The sequence below is a fragment of the Necator americanus genome, chromosome X (assembly GCF_031761385.1).
Source record: "Necator americanus strain Aroian chromosome X, whole genome shotgun sequence".
NCBI lineage: Eukaryota > Metazoa > Nematoda > Chromadorea > Rhabditida > Ancylostomatidae > Necator > Necator americanus.
The window spans coordinates 29139337-29161697 of record NC_087376.1 but is presented as its reverse complement, the minus strand read 5'-3'; the positions used below and the strand labels follow the sequence as shown (position 1 = coordinate 29161697).

At 37.1% G+C, this 22361-nt stretch overlaps 1 protein-coding gene across 1 annotated transcript; it reads left to right on the top strand.

The window, feature by feature from the left end:
* Positions 1 to 11757: 11757 nt before the first annotated feature.
* RB195_025835 (uncharacterized protein) lies at positions 11758 to 16893 on the top strand (the record flags this gene model as incomplete). The annotated part of the gene is made up of 14 exons (XM_013454003.2): positions 11758 to 11845; positions 13518 to 13687; positions 13744 to 13869; positions 13932 to 14017; positions 14101 to 14287; positions 14399 to 14494; positions 15197 to 15310; positions 15372 to 15545; positions 15611 to 15775; positions 15836 to 15959; positions 16019 to 16098; positions 16161 to 16322; positions 16415 to 16534; positions 16849 to 16893. The coding sequence occupies 14 exons, from the start codon at positions 11758 to 11760 to the stop codon at positions 16891 to 16893; spliced, it is 1737 nt and encodes a 578-aa protein (XP_013309457.2).
* Between the last annotated feature and the right edge of the window lie 5468 nt (positions 16894 to 22361).

Here is a 22361-nt window from a genome sequence, read left to right as displayed (position 1 = left end):
GATTTTTGAAAGAAACAAGACAATTATTGTAATATCATCTTTTTTATTCTCTAACTTTTTCGAAGACCCGTAAAGAAAATGTTTTCTATGGCAATATAAACGAAGCATTAACCTTTCGGCACGAAAACGAAGTGATCCACATCATGTGGAAAAAGTGTGGATGGGTTGATTTTACTATAGCCGAAAACTTTCCGGATTCATAAAAAATTCTTTACATAGCCTGGGACCTTCTTACGGAGGTATTGCCGAGATCCACAGCTAACTTATACGTAGAATTAGAGTTCTTTTCGTCTAAAATAGACAAATATGGAAAATAACCTGTGCAAAATACGTTAGTGCCAAGAACCTTAAAAAAAATCCTCTCTGTTTACTTATAGGATGTTTTCCATGTACTTTCTTTTCTTTTCTAGTAATCGAATTATTTGTGTAGTGAATAATGAATAATGAATAATGAATAATAATGAATAATAATGAATAATGAAATTAGGACAAATTGCTTTATTTCAGCGATTTCTATATTTCTGTTTCTTCCATGCGCTACAGATAACGTCTCCAGTGAATCCATTCGTTTGCTCATATTTCTTCGAATTGAATCGTTTCACTCACGAATTGTTTGCAGACAGGACGGAATAATTTTTCTTGCAGAATTATTCTTCAACATTTTCGGTCACACTAAGATATGAAGTTTGTAAGAAAAATGGCTCCATCAATTCGCCGACACTTTTTCGTTCATTTCTCACTAATCGAGTTAGAAATCGGCTGTTGACGAGAACGGTAAAGACATTTGTGCTGCGATTCACAACTTCGAACTCATCTCTAAGTGGAAAATAAAGAAACAGTTTTGTTAAGGATGTATAGGAATGTTAAACTAATCCAGACAAAAAGTAACGGATCATTTCGATTTGTTCCAGTAATCTTAAACTGTTCGAAAGAAAACTTTCCCAACTTTTTAGGTGATTGCAACCGACTGTGACGGTAAGTAGGAGACATGCTGAAAGAATGTGGTGAAGGAAGCATGATGGATTCCATTCGGTTGACTCTGTCGCTCCTGAAACGAATATTTTAACTTCAAGATTAAATAAACTCCAATTAAAATACAAGAAAAATTGCGCTGAAAATAATTATAGTAAAAAATACAAATCAATCGTGTATTTTCACATGTTTGTCTCTTATGGTTTTAGAGAGGTAAGCCGACGTTTTACGCTAATATTTAGCGTATTAATTAATTAATTAATTATCATACGAATTCCCTAGGATTCATCTAGGAAAAAATCTCGCGGTAGGTGCTAATGAGCTGTCCATACGACGTAGCACTGCAGAGTCATGGATCGCATCGTGTCGGTTTCTTTGCGGTTCTTCACAATTTACTCTCTTACTTGAGTCAAAGGTTAGAATTATTTTCTGGATGATGTTGTTTCCTTGGTTTTCCTAGTTCTGTAATACGACAGTAACATTCCATTTACGAAAACGAGGACCACAACGGTAGCATCAAAAGGAATGCTGTCAAAATCAATTCAAAACATTTGTCGTCTTCATAAGTGAGGCATACAGTAAGACGGATCGCTTGCAGCAGTTATCTGTTTAATTTTTCTTGTAAAGCGTTTTTTTTTCGTCACATCATATGTCCATTAGGTCTTTCTTCAAATTGGAAAGGAATTGTACTGAATCCAGAAAAAGCGCAACAACAAATTAATCAGGTATTTATTCCCTCTTACTCTTACTTCTATTACTACATTCTTTCAATTCTCGACCAATCCGTTGACGGCAAAACGTTCAACAAATTTTCTTCCTGTATAGATGTATAGCATGGACATCTTTTTTTGAAGATTTACAAAAAAAGAATTTAATTTCTGAATTTCTAACCGTTCAAACCTTAGTAATTAGCTTCCTTTAAAGACTGTTTAATTAAGAATTTCAAGACAGTTTTTCCCGATTAATTTTCCCTCTACTTTGTATGTTTTGATTTTTAAATCTAATAATAATTTTTCTTAATTATTCTGGTCTAGTGTAGCACTACCGATGGAGTTTTTTTTCTAAATCTTTTTTCCTTACCGCCAGCACTACGTAAGGATTTTTAAAAAATTAGAAATAGAGATCAAATAAATTCAAAAAAATCAAAAATAATTATTGCTGTCATATCGTAGAATTGTGAAGGAACTACGCTAATGCAGGAAACTTGAGGATCTTTCCTGATGACAAACATGTTGATTTTTGATAAAGATGAGGCGAAATTTGTGAATTTCCCTTCGTTCGAAACCATTCGAACTGTTTATTTATTATAGAATATAAATAATAGTTTTGAACAAAATTAGTTTCGACGTCTGGTAGCAAAAAATAGGTTTGCCTCAATCAATGTCCTTCTTTTTTATTAAACCTCAAGTCCTCGCAAGAAAAAAAAATCATCTCAGAAAATATTTGCTTTTTTTGCTACACAAGTATGCTATAGAACTTCCCGAAGGCAATTGGCTTGTAAAAAACGCTTGAACTTCGTTCCCTGGGATGATTTCAAAGTGGGGTAATTAAGACTTGACTGGTACTTGAATACTGGATTCTCAAGTGGGCACATGTTCAAAAATCCAGAAACAAGTTAAGTTCGATAGAATTATTTCGCATAATGTCATATGATCGCAATTCCTAATATGTTTTTTCACCGCTGCTGCTTATTTGAGAAAATTTATCTTAAAATACAAAAATGAGAACCTACATTACTTGTAATTCAGCCTCGAAACTCAGTATAAAGCACTCTTGAGGGACTGGTCTACAAGATCAATTAATAATTCGGGAACTAGTCAGGATAACTATAGATAAACAAAGAAAAATTTTGCTCAGTAGGGTTTAATGAGCTACAAAAATGTACAAATCTCTAGCGGAATTACTTCTTTCTTCTCTAAAAGAGATAAGGATAAAGTTTCTGGGGCATGAATCCACTAGAGATGCCCCACCATGTTCACTTCAATCCAGAATCAATTGAGGTTTACGAACGTTCAACCGGCATACACAATGACGGGGTGGCCGATGATCATGTTAGGGTTTTTGTCTTCCCAAACACGTCTGATACCAATTCATCGACTACGGTTTGATGAAAGGCTTCGTCGACACTACGGCGGTGTCGAACAATTGACCGTAGGGCCACAGCGAACCGCTTACATACTGCGCTACACCCACACTTCCATTTTCTTTAGCACCGTTTAACGGGGATAAGAGCAGGAAGTGGAAATTCGGTTGGTGGGGGACGCAGCTTTTCACAATTGCCTTTCATAGGAAATCAATAGGCTTCTGCATTCATTTTATTTTAATTTTTTTTGAAATATTTTTATACTTTATAAGAACATAATATAACATTTTTACACGGCTAGAAAAGAAGATAGTAAAATCGTCAACCTACCCAAAACAAACCACTTATTCGATCTTTATCAATCCTTGGTAAAACAGAAATTTTCCTCGGAAAAAAGCTAGCCCTTCATTTCCAACATAAACATCCTGACTTCCACTGAAATAAAGTTTCCTGCCCATTTTTAACACTGAGTGATATATAAACGAGTATAAATAGTAGGGTCCAAACGAAATGATGGAAGGCGCAGTTGCGTAAGCGACTACGCTCGAAGCGATGCGACGTAATAGTTAGAATACAGGGGGACCCTCGCTGGCACCATTCCTCGCTGTAATTCGCGAAGGTCCCACCCCGATTTCAACCGTTCTCTCCGCCGCGTCGCTTCGAACATCGTCGCTTAAAAGCAGCATGCACCACATCTGACGTGGTGAGCGCATCCGTGGGGAAGGCTAAAGATGGGGTTGTAAATTTTGGTGTCAGGGGTGGTTCCACTCATCTCTCCCTAATCGTCCTAAAAAACGGCATGAGAACCGTTTTAGTTCCTTTGAAGAACGTTAGGACGCTCCTCTATGTATACGTTCTGGTCCCCTCGGCAACCTATTCTTTGGTCGCACTTGAATGGAGGCAGTCGAGAAGAACTCAATGGCTTTCAACCGCTGCGCAACTGTATGCGACGCGTGTATAATCGTGGCGCTTCCCAGGTGAAAACGTGAAAAAACTGAGCATATCACGACGTTTTTTTACAACGAGCGGATTAGGAAGCGATTAGCGGAACCTTCCCTGATTCCACGAACTACAACTTCATTTCTAGCTTGTCCAGTAGTTTCCCTCACTACGTCAGATTCGAGGTATGGTGCCTTTAAGCAACCTCACCGTGCCTCATGTCGTTTTGACCTTATCGTATGTTTGCTTAGAAGACCGCGATGAGGTTCCAACGACACAACGCAGAGAATAATAGGAACATCGGTCCAGTAGGGAAAGTGGACCTTGGCGATGGAAGCATCTACCGTATACTGCTCGCATCTACTTGTGGAAATCCCGAATAGATTTCAGGATTTTTATGTGCAAGTATATGAACGACTATCTTATATTCGAGACAACCTACATCATTCACAAGTAGCAACACATGATTCGTTAATGTTTGCGCTATTTATTTCGACGAAATCCTTGAAATTGCTACATGATCCAATACTAAACAAGTGCTATAATAGTTCTAATAGGTCCCCAAACGAACACTGCATTGTCACGTCGATCCCCTGTCAGTGTATATAAGAAGGAACTCAGGGAGTAGACATCCTATACTGCAATCTGCCCAACTCTTAGTTTTCAGGATTGACAAAATATAAAAGTAGTCGAACATCTTTCACTGAACTTCTCTAAAATATTATAGATGAGAAAACATATTTCTCACTGAATAGATACATAGCTTTCATGGATACTGTAGCTGTTATTTTGTCTAATTTTCGCTGATAAAGGATATTGAAGAAACAATGGGAAGAGAAAAAGGGAAGAGATAACATTAGAATTCTTATATGTCGCTGTCATTTTTTTTCTTTTATAAGAACTTCTCAGGAGGAACGATATCCATTCCAACGCGTTAGAGCAAGGTAAAAGATTGTTCTTTACCGCTAATAGAGAGGGATTTGTAATCTGAACGAGGTCACTGTTGATTCACTCAGTCACGAACCAATTCGATCACTGTTATATTTAACACAATAAGATTACTGTAACAAAATGATAATGGTATAGCTGAGCGATGTCTGCCGGATACTCCTGATAGAACTGCGGAAGTCATTGAAATGTTAACATCCCCGTGACTTCAATTTTTTTCGACGTGTCGCAACGTTTTCTTTTTGAGAATGTGGGGGCCTCCCGTTGTGTGCTTATTGTATTAGCCAGTAGTTCTATGATGACTAAGAAATTAAGAATTTTGCTTTGCACCACATCCATAACAACGTGAATGAGTCAAATGAGTAAAGTGTTGCAACATCCGTGTTCCATTGGACGTTGAATTAGAATTGTAAAATTGCTACGGTTGATGTGTACTATTTTCCGTTATTATTCAGAAATGTTTTTTTCTCGTAAGAGAAAGTTTTCATCCCAATGTTCCACATTGTTTTCAAAAAAAAAATAAAAACACCTTTAAACAAGCCTCTTTCTCTGCCCAGCCATCTCTGCTTCCGATGAAAAAACTTTTATATAATAAAGTGTCAACAAGTGCCCGTGATGAAACTTGTTTCTCTTAAGGTCATCTGAAGATTGGAACCAATAAGAAGATAAAGTCACAGTAGCCATTTCTTTTAGTAGAAATAAAAATAGTAGCCGATAATTTGCAGAGAACATACAACGCATGGATTATTGTAAATGCACATTGTAACCAAATACATGAATTATTTAATATCGAACAAATTTCAAAATTAAAAATGGAATTCTCCTAAAAATTGCTTCGTTTTTTCAGTGCATTTTATTTCAATTTTCTTCCTAGTAAACTTAGACACCCTCTTATAGACAAATTAGTGAAAATTTACAGTAATTTAGAAGATATTCAATTATTAGACGAAATTAAGTTATGTACATGTGTTGCGAATAATTCTTGTAACTGTGGAATTTTAGGGCTATCTATATGGTACATAGATGTACTGTAAACTAGAATCCACAAAAATTTACCCACAATGTTCACCAGTAACTACTACGATACTTAATTCTAGAATCACTCAGCAATGAAATGTGGCCAAATTCTGTTAGACCGAACAATAACGAGTAATTGTTATTCATTGAAAATTTCTGGATATAACAAAAAAGTCCAACATTCAGTCGGAATTCTATCGAAGCCTCTTCCTGTAGCTTCAATTTCTGTGACGAATCGAAGATAAATTTTCGATTAGTTGAGAAAGACCAGTTTTAAAAAACAGATATGTGTCTGTCTATTGGAATATAAAAAAAACCTGAGATATGCTTTAAAAAATAAGGTGTATAAAATACGCATGAAATAATATATTGATTTCACTAGAATACCCGAAATCAATAAGAAAAACCAATTTGGAACTTTTATTCTAAGTTTTAATCATAATTTATGGTTTTGTAGGCCTTTTTTAAAATTATAATTCATAGTTGGTTTATAATAATAATCACTATAAGATAAACATTGAAGTAATCATCGTACGGTAAATACTTTTCTCATTTTCGGTTTTATTTGAGCGACTCACACTTAAAAAATATTTCTCTCTGAATATGTGAATAATTTGGAAAATGATCGGCAAAATGTCAACACAAAGCCACTAACAGGGCATCGACAACTGTTGGAAAGTTTGGATAAGCAAAACGTTTTGTGTGGAAATAACATTTTAAAAGAAGGTGGATGATTTCTGCACATTTGTTCAGATTCCTTGAGAAGAAACTAGTTCCAGGAGGAAATTTTCATGTTTCGACGCTTGATGTTGTCTCGTTTTCTATATAAGAACTTGAGAATTTTTCTCAAATTCATATTTCAATTCTACATAGTTTGTTTACCTAAACATATAACAGTTGACGTTGGCATCGTCTGGCATTATCTGATTCGATCAGAGAAACCGCAGTCTGATTCGCGTCAAGGACGTCGTGACCATTCAAATTTATATCAAATGATCGTAACGAGATGAGATTGCATTGTCGTGTGACTCATGACAAATACGAGGATACTTGCGATCTAAGACTAGTCTATACGAAATTTGGACGAGTTTTCGTGTTATCGATCAGCTCTACTGTTAATCGAAGATCGTATTGTCCTACTTAGTTAACGGTAAATTTATAATATTCAGCCAGAAACAGAATGTTAAAAGAAAAGTGCTGATAGGTGTGCCGGATAATTTTTCTTGATAACAAAAAAAGAACGGATTCTTCCTGTAATACATGACTGTGACTGTTCTCAGTAGTATCTGTAGTAAAGTCCCTGCGCAAATACATAGCAAGACTTTATTTACGAACATTTGTCAGCGTTCTTCCAGTTTTCGTTTTCACTAAGCGTTATGACAATAGGCGAAAAGGGATGAATTGTGAGTAAAAACCATTGTGGATGAGTAACCTTCGTTGACACATACGGCCAACGCCCTTCCGAACGTTTTGTAGGCGAGCGTTACAACCGCCTACGATTACTTGACATCGATTATGTAAGGTTTATTCTAGGATAATCAACTGATATCACGAGCAAATCATATAAATACCCTTAATTGTAACTACTTTGATTCATATTTGTAAAAATATTTTTAGAAAATTTTCAATTTTAAATCAAATCTGGATAAACTCCAAGAATGTTTCTTCCGGCAGAACTTCACTCTTTTTAAAAGAATACGTAAATTTGAAAACTGTATCAGAGTTCTTCTCTACGGTTGATTTTGCCAGTGGTCGGAAAAATTCACACATTTTCTTGTCAGTTCATCATCTAATTCATCTATTCATTCATTCATTCATTCTTCTATTCAATCACTCATTCATTCATTCGCTGACTAATTTTAAACAAGTACGATTTTGGTGGTTCGAAACCAAAATAAAAGACTCAAGAATGAAAAATCATTTTTGCTTAATATTTTGACATTAGAACATTTAACATTAGACACGAAGACTACTTTCTTTACGAAAAATACGTATAAAACAATGACTACCCATTGCGAGAAAGAAAAACTTTTGCAATTTTTTAAAATTAAATTTTATTCTTAATCATGATAGCTACATTGGTTTGGGCACATGACTAAAAATTACTTGACTATTTTTTCAACGTAGAAGGAAGTTTCCTCATGTGCTGCATATTATTCTTTGAAAACCCGTTCATAAAAAAAAATTAAAGGGTATTCAAGATCTATTTGCATTGTACATTACATGTTCAGATGTATAGAATGCTATTAAGAAAATATACCCCTTCCTAAGGTATATATTTAGCTGGTACAAACGAGTTCCAAGTCCGGAAACCAGTCAAACATTGAGGAACGACGAGGTTCTTGAAATGTATGCGAATCCTGTTCTAAACATGCTATTACACTGTGAACCACTGTAAAAATCAAAGTATGACACTCGCTTTTGTACCATTTCAAGAATGACTCATGAAAAATTTCCTAAAGACTTGTTACTTAAGCAATTTTTTCTCAGGAAGTTCTGTATGACTAATTCCAATTTCTGACGGAGAAGTGTTTTTTTTTCAATTTAAAAAGTAAACGTTTACCTGATATGTCCTTGGCTGTTTCCTCATGTCAGAAAAAAACTTGTCTTTTGATCAAACATCAATTATTTTCCGAAAGCAATGTCATTTCTTTTTCTGTACCAATTCTCGGCAACTATTTGAAATAGGAAATAGTCTTTTTTATGAGCAAGGTCAGAGAACAGTAAGGAATGTTTCTATGGAAAAAGAATTTATTTGTTAACTGCACACTCAATGAATCAATAAAGAGTGAAAGATATGATTTTTTTTATTAGAAAATGAAGAAATTGCCTTAAAAACTTTTGAAAGGTAGCTGCAATTTTTTTTTGCAATTTTTAGCAATGGGAACTTGTTTTTTAGTATACAGATTTACTAAACTGTCTAATCCTCTCCTTATCGTCTCTCCGGAGAATACATAAATATAAACTACTGCAGGGGAAAGATCGTTCTCTGAGTCTTTTCGCTTCCCAGCAACTTAGAATGAAAGTACTGTCATAGGACTCGACATTTAAGTTTCTGCTACTAATAGAAAACCAACAAAGATGTCAACAAAACAGTCCTTTGTTCTTTGCAATCGATTAAATTGATTTATTGTCTAATGAGGATTCAATAAATTGTAATGTAATGTGATTTTTGCGTTGTTCGAGTAAACACAGCTTAATATAATATTCTAAATAATGGATGCAAGTGTTTTCATCGCTCTCTAAATAATTTCATCGCACTGAGATCGAGACCGTATCCCAGTAACGCAAAGCAGCAACTCCAGAACAGGTTTATGTTTTCATGGTCAACTTCTGATAGAATCACTTGTTGAATTCTTTTCGTCTGTCAGAGTTGTTCCTATCACCGTATTCACATGTTCCACGACTTGTATTCCAAACAACAAAAGCCGCTTGCTTCTTTTTTCTACTACATTGCGTTCATGAAAGGCAAGTTCTCATGAGGCGTTCTGACGACGATTCAGGTTCGTTGACCTCCTCAAGGTGCTCCATTGAAGTGTAACGACTCGTATCGTAATGATTGAATCACGTCAACAGTCTGATCGTGGTGGTGGTGGTGGTTTTTTCCCCCTCTGCGAGTCGACGCCTTCATTGCGGATGGGTGGTGCACAACGGGGTGTGTATCCTCGACCTACTCGTTCGGCGCGGGGTCCCATGCATCATACCACGCCCCGTTGCGAAGGCCTTTTTCGAACCCCACCCCATCGACACCTTCATTATGATATCTGCTGCCGGTTAGTTCAGCATATTCAGTCATCGTCAAATGTGTAGTGTTGGGACTCGTCGCAGACGTTGCGAGGCTTGACAACCTGAACCGAGTTTCTTTCATTCAATCTATTTTCACTACATTGGGTGACTTGTACTTTTGCCTGATGCGCAGGTCACACTTTCATCATTTTGTGTTGTGTAAAAGGCGGACTGCAACATTGTTGTGCTTCGACGACACTTAAATACAGTAATAACTCCATCACTCACATAGGTAGACAAGTTTTGTGTTGAGTAAGCGGCGTTCTCCCCATTCACCGCTACCCTCTGAGCTATTTTGGCTGTTCGTCTGTGCACGTACAGAAGGCATGTAAACAACTGTTCTTGAATATTTTTCAACATTAAATATAATAACCGTTACGGCGAATCCTTGCTATAGGTATGAAATCAATAAGAATCCCTTTGTCATCTTGTGTATTTACGTAAACTTCGACGAATTCAATGGTTTGCTTAACGGATGACATTTTGTCATGTTTATAGACAGTTTTTCAACTGGTTGTTATCGTTCCATCTTTGTGTTTTTGTCCCCCTACGTCCCTCACAATAGAATCGATCACTCAGGATCTTAGAAATGATAACGGAATGGGGACCTCACGTTTTGATCACGGAGATACAGACATATTTCAGTACTGATTCTATTGAATCTTTTATGTTCCGAGTACGTATCTGGAGTATCCTCGAATTCCTCCTTAAAGTAGTGAGATTAAGAAAATTATTTTTGTGGTTCTACTGTCTCATATTATCCATAGCATTCCATTAATGTTCATCATTAGCTAATTATTCTCATCAATTGGAATTATATGCCCAATAAGACGAGAAATTTTGAACTAATTTCTAGGAACTGAAGCTCATTGCATTTGAGGTGAGGAGGATATCGTTTCTAAAGCATCCTACTCCATCCATAAAAAGTTTTTCGATTTATGCGTGATACGTTAGTCGGAATATACCGTACTGCTCCTACTAGGTTAAAATAAATGGTATTGAGGAAGAAACTTGCAAGAAAAAAAAAGCAATTTTACATGTTCTTGGGTATTCTATGTATACAGTTGTTGAAGTAGCAAAAAAAAACATAAGTTAAATCATCTGGACTTGATCACTTGTTCTAATACTGGATTTGTTAAGAATAATTACTCTAAAATATATTATGCCAAGGTATTTCATGTTTTTCTCCTGGGAATGGCACGAATTCCAGAGCGATTTGATTTGTATTTGTGCCCAGACATTTCGCATTCCATTCTCAGTTGTACCTAACAAAGTATCCATCTATTTCGTTCCACACTTTTTCCACACTGCCTTCTACAGTCCTCTTTCTACGCTCTCCCAAAACTTAACCTTGTCGTTGTTCTTGAGTAGCAAGATTTTCATCACAAATTCAAACCTTTCTCTTTGCTGTCAAAAAAAAAGCGGTTGATTGGCAGCGATGTGGTTGCATCGGAGACAAAGAAAGGGCACTCGCTGCCTAACACTTAAAAAACATCAGCAAGATTGTCAGGTTACAAGTAAGTAGGTCAATTCTGTTATCTCTCTCTCTTCAAGCCCACAAAACGCACATTTTGGGAAGTTAACGAATCGTTTCCGATAAGAGTGTAGTGTTTGATGAGATAGAAGAGAGATTTTGTCGATCGACGAGAGAATAGGAGACGTTTTAATGGGGCTGGTCGGAGGAGAGCGGTGGGGTGGGCGGCCGTGGCTCGGGGGTACCGTCAGTGTCCGCCCGCGAGGTCGTATCTGATTAGATGCCGACCGTTCACTCGTTTAGGGAAGCAACGAAGCCAATCGTTGACGTTGTCGTTGTGATTCGTACTCGTTTCGTTCGTTTCTTTCTTTTCTTTCTTATTTTTCTACTTTTCCTTGTGCAATCATTTTCTTCTCCTTCAAACATTTGCTTACGCATGAATCGTTGCGTGTTTACTTCAAATGACTGTTTGCACGTACGTCCACGTTTACCGTTATGCTATTCATTCGTGCTTCCACTAAAGCTGTCGTGTTGAAGGATGTCCGAAGAATACCGCAGCTCTATCACATCTCGACCGACGTTCAATCGGACCACGACGTCCAGCACCCAGAACTACTCTACACCCGGTTAGCTTTGCTATTGTGTATCAAAAATGCAGCAAAATCCTAGAATTTTTCAGGAAGTAGCACTTGCAGAAAACTTTCGCTTTCAGAAAACAGTTCTTCATCTAGTTTGATTCCCTTTGAGATACTAGTTGAAGAATGTTCAGATTTTCTGTGAGACGTTCAATAGCGCGATGCCAAACGGATCCGATCCTGTGAAATGATAAATATGGAATAGTAAAAATACATCATTGCAGAATTATATGGAAAGGAGAGGGCTCCCACTGTAAAGGAAAAACCCATTAGTGCAAAAGATGTTGTTTGTTGCCTTTCTCGCACTGAAGTTGACGGAAACAATCGACTGCGTCAAAACCTGCTTCTCGCAAACTGATTAGAATCTACGAAAACTTTTGCAGTTTCCCTTTTATCTCTTTTGCTGTATAAAATACGTTAAAGAATGCAAAGATGAGAGAAAACAAAAGAAAACCACCTTCATCGTTTCGACTCATCGTTTCAAATAGATTTTGAGCGGGAATTTTAAAAATGAGTCCTGTGTGTTATGGTAGATAATCTTAGTTCAGAGAAATATAGAAAAGTTTAAGGATACCTTAAGTGAAATAATTTGAGTAGAGCAGAATAAATGTGACAGTGATGAATTCTAGATTTTTAATGCTTTGCGCGTTTCAAGTACGTTTCTTCGCAACATGTGATTGATGATTTTTACTAGTAAATGGTATTTTGTTTGTTTTACTGCTTAGTAAATCTAGATGTAGATGGCAACCGCTGTCAGGAGGAAATTCTGGAAACTCTCATGAAACTTACTGTTTAAATGAATTTGAACTTGAATGCCACATGACTGTAACGATTCAAAGTCGTGTCACAAACAACAACTTATAGATTAGAACCAATCAAAATCAAATATTCCCTCCTTCCATCTATTTGTTCACGAACTATTTTGACATGAAGGAGATAATGGGATCCCTAGTGAACCGGATCTTTTATCGAACGCATCCGAACTCTTCTCACAGAATTTCACATCATTTTGGAAATAATTTTTGTGTGCAGTAGGATCGAAACAGGTTCTGAGAGCGGTTATTGCTCTGGAGGTGTTCAAGCCAGGATAACGAAAATTCTGAGCGAGGTTAACGTTAAAAAATTAGTAAATGTCGTGAAAAGTCGCATCCTAGTGCGTTTCTTATACAAAATCTCCCACATGCAATTAAATATGATTTGTGTTCAAGTCCTCGAAGTCCTCATTATTATATACCTAGATTTCTTTAAGTCTATTTGTCCAGTGAAAATGGAAATTCCATAGATTGATGTTCATAAAAAGATTAGATTAAAATTAGTGACTCGTGATAGTTTCATTGTTGCATCGCTGCGTTTTCTATCATATCAGCACTTTAAAATTACCCTCTGTCTTTCTTTGGAGTCTCCATAACAGAACCTGTCACTACAAAAAAAAATGCCGCAAAAGACGTTAGCCAATCGACGGTCCGTTCAAAACAAATTAGGGATTTTTAGATGATAACGGGTTTCCCATAACAAAAACCTTTTCTTTTCCCTGGATGTCCCTGGACATCCGTAATAGCTTCAGAAAACCGTTTTTCTACTACTTGTGTCAAAAAATGTTAACAACGCCGAACTGTTTACAACAATCGAACTGTTTTCTGGGCTAACAGCTTTTTTTTTCAAGGTTCTGGGAATCGTGTGCTGAAAATTGTCACCGAGATGTCATCGTCTTCCGTAACCAGCGGTTTATCGCCATACGGTCAGAATGCCGCCTCAACCATTCGTGATGCACGTGAGAGGGAAAAGAAAGAAATGAGTGACCTCAACGACAAACTCGCTAGCTACATTGAGAAGGTACTTTTTTCCCTGAGGAGGTTCTGGATCCATGGAACTAAATCCAATTTCTTTAGGTTCGTTTCTTGGAAGCACAAAATCGCAAGTTGTCTGCTGATCTAGAAATGTTACGCTCTCGATGGGGTAAGGATACCAGCAGCGTTCGTAGCATGTATGAGGGTGAACTTAGTCAAGCGAAAAAGGTATTGTAAAGTGTTTTTGGATGAAATAAATAAATATTGAACTAAAGAGAATTGTTTAACAGCTGATCACCCAAACCGGTAAGGAGAAGGACGATTTGGAAAAGGAAATTCGTAAACTTCAAGATGAACTGAATGAGTTCCGTCGAAAGTAGGGAGTTGTTCATATTATTATTGTCCAGATTGTAAGGATGTGAAATCATGGATCATGATCGGATTGGTGCTTATTTACAGATTTGAAGAAGCTACAAAAGCTCGTCTTGAAGACCGTGAAAAAATTGACGAACTTCTTGTGAAATTATCAAATATTGAAGCTGAGATTAACCTTCTCAAAAGACGAATTGCTCTTCTTGAAGAAGAGATTTCTCGCCTTAAGAAGGAGAATATGCGACTTATGGCCGAACTTCAACGTGCAAGAACGGTACGTGATCGTTCAAACCTATTACTGTTTACAGAGCAGAGTGCATGAATTCGGACCAGTTCTGAATCATTCGTATCGACTCGTCCACCACCACGAAATTATTCATTTCAGGACCTCGATCAGGAGACGCTGAATCGTATCGACTATCAGAATCAAGTCGCTACACTTCTTGAGGAGATTGATTTCATCAAGAGAGTACACGATCAAGTAAGTTTGTAAAAAATAGCCTATCCAGTTTTTTTTTTTAATTCACATCCATGTCATCGCCGATTATTAATTAGGAGAATAAGAAAAGTCAAATGGATTGTAGTTCATGCAGCAGAAATTCTTTCTCTAATGGGGTCAGCGATAATGTGAAGTTGTTTGAATGTTTGTCACCTTAGTATGTCAAGGATAATTAAGTGCAAGTGAAGTAAACTAGTTGAACGATGGCTACGACATACGGCGATAAGGAAATCTCCGAATACAAATTCGTAACCGAATTTTTGCGTCATGGGATTTTTTTTTTTGCGCAGAAGTAGATGTCATTTTCAGACAAAACTGGTATAGAAAATTTATGGTCACACTCCACAGCCTTCTCAATTGAGATTACTGAACAGAAGTGAATGTTGTAAACGCAAACAAGTTATGCGACCACATCTTTCGTTGATAGGTGTGGCACTATATCAGATTTCTACCTTCCTTCTTATCGAGGGTAGTGTACAAAAGTTTTGAAGGAAACTTTAGAAAATTCTTGGCACCCTGCATTTCTCAAAATTCTGTGCATTCCAGACCAAATGGTAGTGTTATTGTTGTTTAATAACCGATTCAAACTCTCCAATCATCAGAAGGGCCGCAATTTTTGCCCTCTTCCCTCTGCTAACTCTTGTCGGTTCTGCGTTAGAGGTACACCAACTTGTTGGTTTTCAGGAAATCAAGGAGCTGCAAGCGATGGCAGCGCGTGACACAACGAGCGAAAATCGCGAGTTCTTCAAGAACGAACTCGCATCTGCGATTAGAGATATTAGAAATGAATACGATCAGGTGGGTTGCTGTGATCATCACCAGGATATTAGCTGTTGTATGCGGACACCTTCGACTCCAGATGATGAACACCAACCGTAACGACATGGAGTCTTGGTACAAGCTGAAGGTACAGGAGATCCAGACACAGAGCGCTCGCCAGAACATGGAACAAGGTTACCAGAAGGACGAGGTCAAACGTCTTCGTACACAGCTTACGGACTTGCGCGGAAAATTGGCTGATTTGGAAGGAAGAGTACGTTACTGACGGTTCTTTATGTTTGAAAGTGACCTTTGGAGTTATGGTGAATTTTATTTCAGAACGCCCTCCTAGAGAAGCAAATCCAAGAGCTCAACTACCAGCTGGAAGATGACCAACGCTCCTACGAGGCCGCTCTCAATGATCGTGACGCACAGATCCGTAAGATGCGTGAAGAATGCCAGGCCCTCATGGTTGAACTGCAAATGTTACTCGATACCAAACAGGTAGTTTAAGCCGCAAAAGGCCATCCGCTAGTTGCAGTCTGAAACAATCACGTCTTCCAGACCCTCGATGCAGAAATTGCGATATATCGCAAAATGCTCGAGGGAGAGGGAGACGGTCCCGGTCTTCGTCAACTCGTCGAACAAGTCGTTCGCACCACCGGAATCAATGAGGTTGCAGACACTGGTGGGTGTGGTTAGAGTCTTTGGGTGTGGAACTGGTTCTCATTTTGTTATAATTTCCAGAAACGATGCGTGTCGTCAAAGGTGAAACGTCCAGCAGAACTTCGTACACTCGTTCAGCGAAAGGAAACGTTTCCATCCAGGTGGGTCTCCTTCTTGAAACGTTTCTATTCCTACTTAGTCCATATCCAGTTGTGAATTTTAGGATCCATCCCCTGAAGGCAAATACGTTGTTCTCGAGAACACCCACCGCTCTAAAGAGGAACCCATTGGAGAATGGAAGCTCAAGAGGAAAATCGATGGAAAACGCGAAATCGTGTACACTCTCCCTCATGATTTCATTCTTCGTGCGGGAAAAAGCGTTAAGGTGTGCTTTTCCACCTGGTTGATCCGAGTTGCGCCCGGCTGGAATGCAGCTTTGTTATCCAACTACTCATTTCCTTAAATTTTCCTTTTCAGATCTGGGCACGCGGCCAAGGTGGTATCCACAACCCTCCGGAATCGCTAGTGTTTGACAGCGAAGATTCGTTTGGTGTCGGATCGAACGTGCAGACGATCCTCTACAACAAAGAGGGCGAGGTTCGTGCACAAGTTCACAGCAAAAATCACTGCATGAGCTATATGAGCTGAATTATGATCCATAAATGACAACAATTACGAGTCCAAGAAAGAGGTCTTGAGAAAATCATAGGTAACGAAAGTTTCCCGGAAGTACACGAACTATATTTGCTGATGCACTAGCATATCCATCAATCCGTAATCGCGGTTGAGCGTTTGCAGAGTTCAGCCGCAGATTTGTCTGTATAGCGATCCATACAGCAATTTCATTAAAGTGTATCTGTATGGGTGGATGTAAAAATTGAAAAGAACAATCAATAGCATGTATATTTCAGGAACGCGCCACACACATTCAACGACAAAGTCAAAGCGCCACATAAAACACTTATCCTGGACAATGCCTTCACTTCACTTCAATACATTTACATGATCATATTTCAACCGCATCACTACTACTACTACTACTACTACTACTACTTGCTCATTTATTCTCACATCCGCATAGTATATGCTTAATCTGGACAATTTATCAGTATTATGCGTAATATTTCTCCGCATAAGGGTTTTTCAGCGTTATCTTAAAGCCATTATTTTGTTTCAAGTGCATTTTTACTTGAAGCGGGACGTATCATAACGCACCCACATCTACAAAAATGTGCCTTGATTACCATGTAGTAAAATTTGTTGCTTTCAAAAGATGTTGATGTTACAAAATATTCATATGATTCCAAATACATCTTACACACACAAAAATATACGTCCATATGATTTTTCAGCCTTTTCGGCTTATCTTTACGAGTTTTCCGAATTCTTTCGGAGTAAATGGCGCAATTTGACAGATTTCATCCGGTATAGCTACATTCGTTGTGCAAAAACTATGAACATGCATGGTTGGTTTGCTTTGTGCACTACGTTTCCGTCGCTGTTCCTGGATGCACGAAACGTTCCCTGTTACATAAACGAACCTTCAAAAATCAGTAGAAGGTTATGTATTTCTGTAATAACCTGTAAAATCGTTTTCTGCACCTGTTTATAGCTCTAAATATGCTGGACTCCGAAGAAGTAACGGAATATATTTACATAGAAATTATATTTACACAGTTTTCAGCGACCAGGGTTAATTCTATGAGTAAAGAGACGCCTAAAGAATATCTATACTGTCTCCATCTCTCATATACTTTTGTGTATACAGTAGCTCAAGGAAATTACTGTAGAAGAACTATTTCTACATCACATCTCACTGATTTCCAAGGTCTCGCTACCCATAGAACAAAAGTTTCACCTTTGTCTTCAAAAGAAATACCTGTGCACTATTTTATACTGTGTCTTAAAATTCAATTTAGCTGTTAGTAATGCAACTTAAATTATTTTCAAAAAATGTGAGAGCAAAAAAAACCACCCACCGAACCATACCTTCGAGGAATGTGATCAAAAATTTCCTTACTACATTCCAGGAATGTTAATGTTTCTCTTGAAAATCCCGTTTAGATCTTCTTATCTTCACCAAAGTTCGTAACAAAAATAAAAGAGCGTAACAAAGTAGTAGTAAAAAGAATCAACACTTATCCTTACTGATAACATAATTCGCCGCAACATACAATTTTAAAAAAAGTTTAGAGTGCGCTATAATTGTTGTCATTTTCGCAGCGATTTTACTCGAAAGTAAATCAAATCAACTGATCAGACCTCGTATTTGCCTCCCAGACATACCCTCGGTACCTGATCTCCAGTTGTGCTCTGTTCATCACCAAATTGATCATATCCTCTTAACTAGAGTAGTACTGCAGTAACACGCGATAAACTTATTTCGCTATAAACCGCGACAATTAGGGAACTGTAGGTGCGTCGTGGATTCTCACAATGACTCATCGAATCAAAATATTTTGCAAGAAAAAAAATCTGGTTTTGTAAAATGAGGAATACTTCGATTATAATTCATACAGAACTGGTATTGAGAACAAAATTCCCTATATTCTCGTCTAAAATTTTACGTTCATCTCTCACAATATTTCTTCTAAACAGAAAGCAAATGAGGCATCTTCTCGAAACGTCCAGAATTCCTAATTCTTACGTCGCCTTTTAGTTTTCCCACAAGCAACGTAAAAGTTTGATATCTGGCAGAATTTCTTGAAATATTCGACTTAGGACCTCAAAAATTCCCCCAATATTGGGTTTAACTCTCTGCTAGGAACATGCATTTGCTGCCAGCACTTTGTTCTCTCAATATTCATTCATTCGAATATAATTACACCACCAGTCTAATTTATTCATCCAACCCCATTAAAATTCACCCGTATTTCGAATTCTATGAGAAGATACTTTGAATCTTAGACTCTTACTTCTCAGCATTTGTGCACTATTTGAATTTGTTATCCACAATTTCTTTCAAGCATTGAAGCTATCACTTTAGTGGAATTATTCTAATTTTCCGGATAAATCAAATAATTGAATAGGAAATTGTTTGCAAATAGTACAGTACATAATTATTTTCAAACAAGTGCAGGTTGTGCCTCGAACTGCTGTAGTATCTCCCATCCTGAAAGCATTTGTTTACTGTAATCCCTAACTTATTTGCAATTGCATAATCTGTTTACTCACTCTGTTTCATAACATAAATGGGAGAAAAAAACCCGGCAAATAAGTAGGAAGAAGAAAAATAATCTGTTTTTCTCACTCACTATAATAAAATTCCATAATTAAAGCAGAAATATCTGCTTTAGTCATGTGAGAAAAGAGATCAAAGCATCAAATCTCATGGAAAACGATATGCTCTCCTTTTGTCTGCAGGTATTTCTACAAAATACACGTTGTTTATGTGATTCCGAGGTGAATCCGTGCTTCACTAAAAATACCACTTTTAAAAAAATCGACGTCCCCATTGAAAGAATTTCAATCTAATTTTTATTTTTTTGAAGCTAAAACATGTACAGAGCAACAGGTTTGAAAGCAGTTGTTTAGAACTAATTATTGAAATATTTAAAAATGAAATAAGATTCTTCTATCCTACATATTATGTAGGATGAGACAGAATTTCCTCCGGAATGTTTTCCCGATTTAACTCAATCAACTTAATACAAATTATTAAAAAAAAAAGGAAACAGCAGCAGCATCAGAATGTAAACGTATGAATTAGTGCCTACAACTTTTTTCATCGCCTGTCCTCGTTTTTAATGCCTCTGCCATAGAAAATTCAGGACCAGACCTCAACGAAGTTACAATCTTTTTACTATTCATTTATTGCTTGCATCTTCCTCATATACAACACAATTATCTCCAACCTCCTCTATTTTGTTGGAAATACTCATTTAATGAATTTTTGCTCCACTACTTCGATCCAAAATCCCGGTAGAATTAAAATACATTAAGATAGATTAAATCCTTACTCCAAAGTTAACGATTGGCTTGATCGGTGAAATGCTCTACTCTCAGGCAGAAAGTCCAGACATAATTTGTTTCGGGTGAATTCTCAGATTCTTGAGGCAAATCTTTCGATGCCCTCGTTCTTTCCTTGACGTCTTTTTTTGACTACTCCTTTTCTTTTTTGAAAAAAAAAGAAGGATTCGTCTGACAAACGACTGTAACACATCTGTCGATAAAACAGAGCATGCTTGAGAAAAAAAATCCCTGGAATAGCTCTGTTGTTGAGTAGGATAAAAAATTTTTATTTGCAAAATGGAGCTATATATATTTTACTGTTTGCTAACTCTATGGAAACTTTTATGATAATGTATATAGACTACACAGGAACAACAAATAAACTGTTATAGGCGTTCCGAGTGTGGATGACAGTTCTGTCGAATTATGCTGCATTTATTATGAGGTTTAAATTTTTCAAACGGTTATGTTTTGGTTGGATTAGTGATTGGATTAGAAGATTCGGAAGAGTCTAGAAAATCATCTCTCATCCTTAACAAAGAATACCGTTTGGAAAGATATCAACATTTTTATTCCAACTGTTTTTGAACTGATTACTTTTCTATCTTCCTTCTTTTCCTTACTGTATGCATAATTATCCTGTAGAAATGAAATTCGAAATCGAAAAATTCGATGAAACTTGTTTTTATCACATGTGAATCCTTTCGGTGGTATGCATCCACAATCAATATTGAACGAGGTTTTAATCAACACTAACTTCCAGACTTTGATTAATGGATGCTGTGCATTTGTTTCCAATCTTTTGGACAAAGAATGATTATAGCGATTCAAAGTATACGGAAGATATGATACAAGGATTTCGGATGACGCGATACGGACCGCTTGTGATAATAAAAAAACACCAGTGCAATGTACCATATCCACCAATCCTTCTGTAAATTTGAGAAGTTGAAAACTTGAAATTAATTGAATATTTCTGGATTTTATGCAAGCTCCTAATCTTAGCTGGGGTATAGCGTTATATTAAACTGCAAACAGATGAAACAGTTGTAGTTTATCCATAGAGCAATGGATTTTTTGTACCTAAAATGCACTTGATTCAACCAAAAGATGCCGATTTGTTTTTAAAATAGCAGAATAGCGAATTTTCAAAAAGAAAAAACCAGTATGTTTTAGACGAGTTCTACTCTGTCGTTGGTTATAATAAAAAAACGATGAAATGTCGCACAAGTGAAGAAATTAATGTTCGATGATTAATCGGTTACGAATGACAGCCTCAAAATTTAAATTATAATGATTACTGGAATATTTGATGAATTAATTGATGAGTCTATTTCCAGCACATTAATGTAATCATTATATATACATAGGATAGATAAGAAAAATGCATAAGAGAGAGAATTACACTATGTTTCTGAATTTTTTTCCTTCTTTTGATTCGAATTTTGATTTGTGTGTTCACTGGCTGTTCCTTGATCCGGGTATGTTTTCATTTTTATTCGTTTCTTTACCTGTCTCGGTCATTCACGGTGATGTTCGACAGTAAGTTAGAAACTTGAGACATTTGTATTCTTTGATTAATACTTTGTACGAAGTATATTTCGGTAAAAAGTAAAGTAGACGGAACAAGTTTATAAACCGCCTATTTTGACCGTTGATTCACCGCGATCACGCAAAGACCTCTAGGATAACACGTCACGAAAGGGGGTTTCGCATTTGCGACACATATTCGTTGTGCGCGCATAGTACATGTGCTTACGTGCTGGATTAGTCGACAGTTAATTCCGGCAAAAACTGCGAACACCACCGATGGGAGGGGAATGGGGCGATTCGCGGCGTGGTTGCGCGTCAGTGTTATCGTCGTGATACTACCATCGCACCACTTCAGCAGGTTCAATGACGACTTTTACTTTCAAATGTGTATCCGAACGTTGATATGATTTGTAAACTTTCAAATCATATTCGTTTTTACGTCTCTGTTAACAGTCTCCATTGTAACGTGCTGAAAAACCGTTGAAAAAAAAATTCTAAGATGAATTTTCTTCACCTCTCGAGCAATCACAATGTCATGTATCATGTTTCATTTTAACAATTGAACAAACTCCACGAACCGTTCCAATTTTTTTTTCGGCTTCCAAGTGTTCCACCTGCTTGAATTGTTTGGGAACTACACACACAGTTTGAACCTACAACGACACAAATACCTCCCTCCTTCTTCATCCACAATTTTTCCTGTTTTTTTTTTTTGTCGCCAAACACAATGATAACCATACGATGCTATTTTCAGCTGTATCTGCTTTGCGGACTGCGACCGTTTCCTGTTGCCCCCCTTGAAACTGGGCGGGATCTATAAATCTTTCATGTGTTGGTCTATAATTTGATGAGAACGTTGTTCAACTGTGTCCTCATGATTCCTTTTATCTAGGATCGGTCATTTCTTCCTCTACGAATTCTTTTTAGCATGCAAATGTTC